This window comes from Anas acuta, chromosome 3, assembly GCF_963932015.1.
Source record: "Anas acuta chromosome 3, bAnaAcu1.1, whole genome shotgun sequence".
NCBI lineage: Eukaryota > Metazoa > Chordata > Aves > Anseriformes > Anatidae > Anas > Anas acuta.
This window is the reverse complement of record NC_088981.1, coordinates 1,461,231-1,467,286: the sequence shown is the minus strand read 5'-3', so window position 1 is coordinate 1,467,286 and position 6,056 is coordinate 1,461,231. Positions and strand designations below refer to the sequence as shown.

At 64.1% G+C, this 6,056-nt stretch overlaps 1 protein-coding gene across 2 annotated transcripts; it reads left to right on the top strand.

Moving 5' to 3' along the window:
• The first annotated feature begins 1,289 nt into the window (after positions 1-1,289).
• Positions 1,290-5,729, top strand: FOXA2 (forkhead box A2). 2 transcript variants are annotated; one of them, XM_068675173.1, is made up of 3 exons: positions 1,290-1,581; positions 3,076-3,145; positions 3,686-5,729. In XM_068675173.1, exons 1-3 carry the CDS (start codon positions 1,499-1,501, stop codon positions 4,946-4,948), a joined length of 1,416 nt encoding a protein of 471 aa, XP_068531274.1. In that variant the 5' UTR covers positions 1,290-1,498; the 3' UTR covers positions 4,949-5,729. The 2 variants fall into 2 exon arrangements, with proteins under 2 accessions (XP_068531274.1, XP_068531275.1); XM_068675174.1 differs by lacking the exon at positions 1,290-1,581 and adding an exon at positions 1,809-2,337.
• The last annotated feature ends 327 nt before the right edge of the window (positions 5,730-6,056 follow it).

Below are 6,056 nucleotides of genomic sequence, written 5' to 3'. Positions count from 1 at the left end.
GATGGAGGTGGCTGAGGCTGCGGCAGCTGCTGGCCAGGCTTGGCTGGCCTCCTGCCTCCAGGCAGGGAGCAATGGCTCCTCCAGCCATGGCTTCTAATGCAAATAAAAATCTAATTTCAAAATTAAATGTAAAATAAATATTACTTAAATATTAAAGAGAATAAGTCGTTTTTTTAAATGGTCGATGTGTTTCTCGGGAACCCGAGCAGACGTGTTTAAATAAGACACCGCTTAAATTTTTTCAATTTTTATCATCTTAGGTATTTTAAAAAACGTCTCTTATAAGGGAATAGTATACACCTTACTGCCTCTTTTCCTATTCCGTTAAGAGAGATTAATTTTAATGGGCAGCCCCAGGACAGTGGCATGGGAGGCTGCCCTTGTGAAAGGAGGGAAAGGGAGACGGAGGCTGCAGAGCATTCCAAGCCCTGCCGACCAGCAGGGGAAATTGCCCCTTGGAATGAGCAGCAGCGAGAGCCCTGGCTGTGCATCTGCCTCCTGCCACCCTCAGTTCCAAGGTGCCAGACTCGCTCGGAGAGTGCTAACATCCGTGCTGTGCTGCCGTGTGGGGTCGAGGCCCAGGGGGGGCTGCATTTGTTGGCACGGGGACACCCTCCTTACAGCTGCGTTCCTCCTCCCATGGCGTTCACTGTGGAAAACACATCCGTGCGTCCTGGGCTTGGTGGCCAGCAGGAAAAAGTGACGCCAAGGCTGAGCACAGAACGCCCCGAACCACCCCAAATTAGCGGCGAGGGGGGAGCTCAGCGCACAGGGTCTCAGGAGCAACGCAGTTGGCCGTGGCCAGTACCCACCTGGCCAAATTTCCTCTCCCGTGACCCCAGAGGAACAAAAAGCTCTGTGGCATCATCTGGCTGTTTCAAACAACACCCAGGGGATACTTTTGGGCCCCACTGGCCACACGTCGAGGGAGCTGGGGCACAGCACGGAGCCGGCCCGCAGGCTGCAGGCGGGAAGGTGCCACCACGGAGACGCGCCGGGACCGCCGGCCCCTGGCAGCCGCTGCCGTCGGGGGGACCCCCGGGGGCAGGCGGGGTGTTCCCCCACCCCCGGCCCTCCGGAATGGGGGACAGCAGGCGACAGGGGGCGCCCCGCCACCGCTTTTAGCTCGCGGGACAGCGGAACGGGCCCTTCCCGGCGGGGGCCCCGCCGCTCGCCCCCCTTTTGGGGGCAAAGCCCCCTTTTCCTGGCGCGTCCCCGCATGTCCCCGCCCTGGGGGCAGCCCCATCGGGTCGCACCTTTCGTTTTCAGCCGCCCCCCAGATCCCCGAAGGCGGGCAGGCGGCGGGAGGAGGCGAGCTGCCCCTATCGCCGCGGCTATCGCGATAGGAAGGTGCCCTCCCGGGGCCGTTTTCGTTTGGAGCTGGCTCCGGAGGGTGCCGGGGCACGGGGAAAAGTCCCCCGGGCCCCTCTTTAGGTGCCCCCGCTGGCTGTCGGGTCTGTGTTAATGTTTAAAAACTAGCGCCGGCTTCCGCCGGTCGATGCTTGGTTTTAATCCCGGGAGCAAAACTAAACAAATAAATAAAGGGAAAGGTCGGCGCTGCCCGTTTTGCTTTGCAGGCAGGTAGGTATGGCTGGGGGACGTGCGAGCGAGCCCACGGCGGGCCCGCATCCCCGGGGGCAGGAAGGAGGCGGCGGCAGCCCCCTGCCCTCGGGGCGGGCAGAGCCGCGCTCGGAGGGGCAGCCGCAGGATGCCGCCGGGGGAGGCAGCGCCCCGCGGCTGGGAGGCGTTTGGCCAGCAGACGGTGGAGGGGAGCGCTCCGCTTCCTCTGCCTGGGAGGGAGGGCAGGAGAGAAGGAGGGAGGGAGGGCAGGACGGAGGGAGGGAGTCGCTCCGCCGCTCCCCGACGGCCGCATTCAGGCAGCCTCCGCCGGCGGGAGCGAGCGCGCCCGGCAGCGCGGCGATGGAGGGGCCGGGGGGCTTCCGAGGGGCCTGATTCCGCCCGTGAGGCCGGGGGGGCCGTCCGTCTGTCCGGCCGGGCTGCGGGGCGCTTCGGCTCCGCCCCGACGGCGCCCACCGGGACCCTGCAAGCGGCGCCGCGGGGACGGCGGCGAGGTCCCCGGCGGCCCCGACGGCTCCGATCGCACTCCGCCGCCCGCCGCGCCCCCTCGGCCGCCCTCGCTGTTTGTTTTAGTTACGAAATTGCTGTAGGAACTCGGGCAGAGCCGCGGGAGGGGCCGGGCGGCCGCGCCGGAGCCGCAGCCGGAGCCGGAGCCGAGCGGCGGCTCCCGGAGCCCGGACCGATGGGGCAGCGCCGGGGCGCGGCCGGGCGGGTGGCGGCCTGAGCCCGCTCTCCGCCGAGCAGCCGCGGGGAGAGAAGGTGCGTGCGGCCGGGGGGCGGCTGCCCCCACCGGGGGGGGGCCGGGGAACCCGCGCCCGTCGGGGCTGCGGGGCGTGGGGGGAGCGGCGGCCGTCGGGGACGAGGGGCGGGGGGCGTCGGGGCCCCTGGGGAAGGGGGGGGTCGGCTCCGGCAGAGCCCCCACCCCCCCGGGGAAGGGAGGCGGGGGGCGCAGGGAGCGGGGCCGGGGGTGCCGCCGGGGTGCGGAAGGTGCGCGGGGGGCCGCGGAGGAGCCGCTCCCGCCTAGGTGTGAGCTGATTATTCAAATGGGCAGCCGAGGACCTGGGGATTGGAGGCTCGCCCGGCCGCTCCGTGCTATATCACTCGAGCACCCACGTCACTGCAGCACTTGTCCTCCTCTTCCTCCTCCTCCTCTTCTTCCTCCCTCCTCCCTCCTCCTCCTCCTCCTCCTCCGGCTCCTCCGTCGCCTCCGGGCGACTCTTCGCCGCGAAGCGCTGCGAAAACCCACCCAAGGAGCAAGCCGCGAAAATACCCCCGGCCCCAGCGCCGCTCCGTGCCCCCCCCCTTCCTCCCTCCCTCCTCTTCCTCCTCCTCCGGAGGCTCCGACGGAGGGAGCGCGGCGGGGAGGGCTGGCGACTTTTTTTTTTTTTTTTTTTTTTTTTTTTTTTTTTTTTGGGTGGGTGGGGGGGGGGGGGGTTGCTCTCCGTCGTCGTTTGTTGTGGCTGTTAAATTTTAAACTGCCATGCACTCCACTTCCAGTATGCTGGGAGCGGTGAAAATGGAAGGCCATGAGCACACGGACTGGAGCAACTACTACGGGGAGCCCGAGGTAAGGAGGGAGCCGAGGCTCCGCCGCCCCCCCGACCCGGCCCGGCCGCCCCCCTCCCCCGGGGGCACCCCGATTTTGTCCCTAAATGTGGGGCAGGGCGGGGGGCGGCGGGGCCGGCCCCCCCCCGGGGCCGAGCGGGGTGCGCGGCTGCCCGGGCGGCGTTTCGCGATTTTTCCTCCTCCCCCTCCCCTGCCCCCCCAGGTATTTTTCTCACTTCGTGCAGGGATGTCCCTTCCCCTCCCTCCAGCTCCCCGGCATGGACCGGGCGGGCTCGCTGTGGCCACGTCTTTTTTAATATCTGTATTTTTGGTTTTCATTTCAACAGCCCCCCCCTCACGCCCACCCTCCCAAGATTTAACCCTTTCCAGCCCTCTCCAGGGCTGCAGAGGCTCCCTGGCAGGCAGCGACCCGGGTTGGGGTGGGGGTGCCCCCGCACTGCTCCCCGTTTGGGGGGCTGCCCTCGTTCCTGGTGGGGCTGCGCACCCACCCCCTCCTGTCCCCCCCCCAAACCTCCCTCCTCTCTCTTGCTTGCCTCCACAGAGCTACTCCTCAGTGAGCAACATGAACGCAGGGCTGGGCATGAACAGCATGAACACGTACATGACCATGTCGGCCATGAGCACCACAGCCAACATGACGGCTGCCACCTCCATGAACATGTCCTATGCCAACACGGGCATGAGCCCTTCACTCACTGGCATGTCCCCGGGTGCGGGGGCCATGCCCGGCATGGGTTCGGCTGGCGTGGCGGGGATGGGTGCCCACCTGAGCCCCAGCATGAGCCCGATGGGGGGCCAAGCAGGCTCCATGAACGCCCTGGCCCCCTACACCAACATGAACTCCATGAGCCCCATCTACGGGCAGTCCAACCTCAACCGCTCACGGGACCCCAAGACCTACCGGCGGAGCTACACGCACGCCAAGCCACCCTACTCCTACATCTCCCTCATCACCATGGCCATCCAGCAATCGCCCAACAAGATGCTGACGCTGAGCGAGATCTACCAGTGGATCATGGACCTCTTCCCCTTCTACCGCCAGAACCAGCAGCGCTGGCAGAACAGCATCCGCCACTCGCTCTCCTTCAACGACTGCTTCCTCAAGGTGCCCCGCTCCCCGGACAAGCCGGGCAAAGGCTCCTTCTGGACTCTGCACCCTGATTCGGGCAACATGTTTGAGAACGGCTGCTACCTGCGCCGCCAGAAGCGCTTCAAGTGCGAGAAACAGCTGGCCGCCAAGGACAGCGGTGGGGCGGCTGGCGGGGCAGGTGGCGGGGGCAAGAAGGGGCCCGGGCAGCCACCGAGCCAGACCCTGGGGGAAGGCAGCTCCTCGGGTGGCTCCGAGGGCTCAGCTGGCGCCGAATCCCCCGCCAGCGCCTCGCCGTGCCAGGACCACAAGCACGCCCTGGCTGACCTGAAGGGCACGGCGGGGCTGAGCCCTGGGGAGCCTGCGGCATCGCCAGCGCAGCACCTCCTGGCCCCCCCGCACGCTGGCCTGCCCCACGACGCCCACCTCAAGCCCGAGCACCACTACGCCTTCAACCACCCCTTCTCCATCAACAACCTGATGTCCTCCTCCGAGCAGCAGCACCACCACCCGCACCACCACCACCACCACCACCACAAAATGGACCTCAAGGCCTATGAGCAGGTGATGCACTACTCAGGCTACGCCTCGCCCATGCCCGGCAGCCTGGCCATGGGGCCCGTAACGAACAAAAATGGCTTAGAGTCCTCCCCTTTAGCCGGAGAGACTTCTTACTACCAAGGTGTGTATTCCCGGCCCATCATGAACTCCTCCTAAAGGGCCGAGGGGAAAGCTCCCCTGGTGAGGGGGAAAGACCCCACACCCCCGCGCAGTCCCCTAGCAGAGCGATGGACTATGAACGCTGTTGAGCACGGTACATATACATATATCTATCTATCTATTTTTATTTTGTTTCCTTGGCTCCAGATGTTTGCATCCATTCGGGAAACAGCAGGCATGTCCTGCAAGCACCTCAGCCTGCGCTGAGGGCAGGCACGCTGGTCCTCCCCCCCCAGCCCAAAACCACCCATGCCTGGGGGGCTGCGATTCCCGTGTTTTGCCTTGTGGGGTGGTTTGTTTCAGTGGGGAGGGGCGGGTTGGGGGTGCGGGGAGGGGAGAGGGGGGTTTCTGTTGGGGCTATTTTTTTTTTTCGTTGTTGTCGTTGCAAGGAGGTATAAATATATCTATTTTTTTTGTGTGTGGAAGTGACGGAAAAAAAAATACCAAGCAGACAAACAACAAAACGAAACCCTCCTTCAGTGTGAAACCCACGCTAGTTTTGAATTCAAGGACCAAAAGTCTTGTAACGTTGTAAAAAGGGGGAAAAAGGGGAGGGAAAAAAAAATGAAAAACAAAAAAAAGAAAAACATTAAAAAAAAAAGTCAGGATAGATCGTTGTAATTGAAACAAACGCTTGATGTTACCGGGAGAGTAAACTACTTGGATCTGATTAATTTATCGTTTCTGTATGCTTTATTTATGGCTTATAAATGTGTATTCTGGTAGCGACTAGCCAGATTTTCACAGAACTATATTAAAGTGTTATTGGCGGTTTTTTTTCCCGTGCATCTCTGTTCCACCGGGACTCGCCCGTCTCCCCAAGCCGCCACGGAGCCGCGGCCCGACGGGGCCCCCTGTGCCCGGCCGAGCGACCCCGACGGCGCGGCGCTGCCGCCCGCTTCCTCTCTTCCCCGGCGCGCTCGGAGGGGCTCGGCCGACGCGGGGACAGCCCGGGGGGGGCGAGGGGGTAAGCGGGGAAAGCAGCGGGGCACGGCACGGCACGGCACGGCACGGCACGGGACACTAATGGCAACCACCGGGGGTACCCGGCCGGCGCTCGGTGCGCCCTCGGGGGGCAAAACCGACAGCGGGGTGTGCGAAATGG

What these genes read in the sequence shown, in the direction of transcription:
- FOXA2 (XM_068675173.1), top strand. Translation starts at nt 1,499, where the DNA reads ATGCTTGGTTTTAATCCCGGGAGCAAAACTAAACAAATAAATAAAGGG. An exon ending in CCGTTTTGCTTTGCAGGCAG is followed by an intron (nt 1,582 to 3,075) that starts GTAGGTATGGCT and finishes CTCCACTTCCAG; the next exon opens with TATGCTGGGAGCGGTGAAAA. An exon ending in ACTACTACGGGGAGCCCGAG is followed by an intron (nt 3,146 to 3,685) that starts GTAAGGAGGGAG and finishes TTGCCTCCACAG; the next exon opens with AGCTACTCCTCAGTGAGCAA.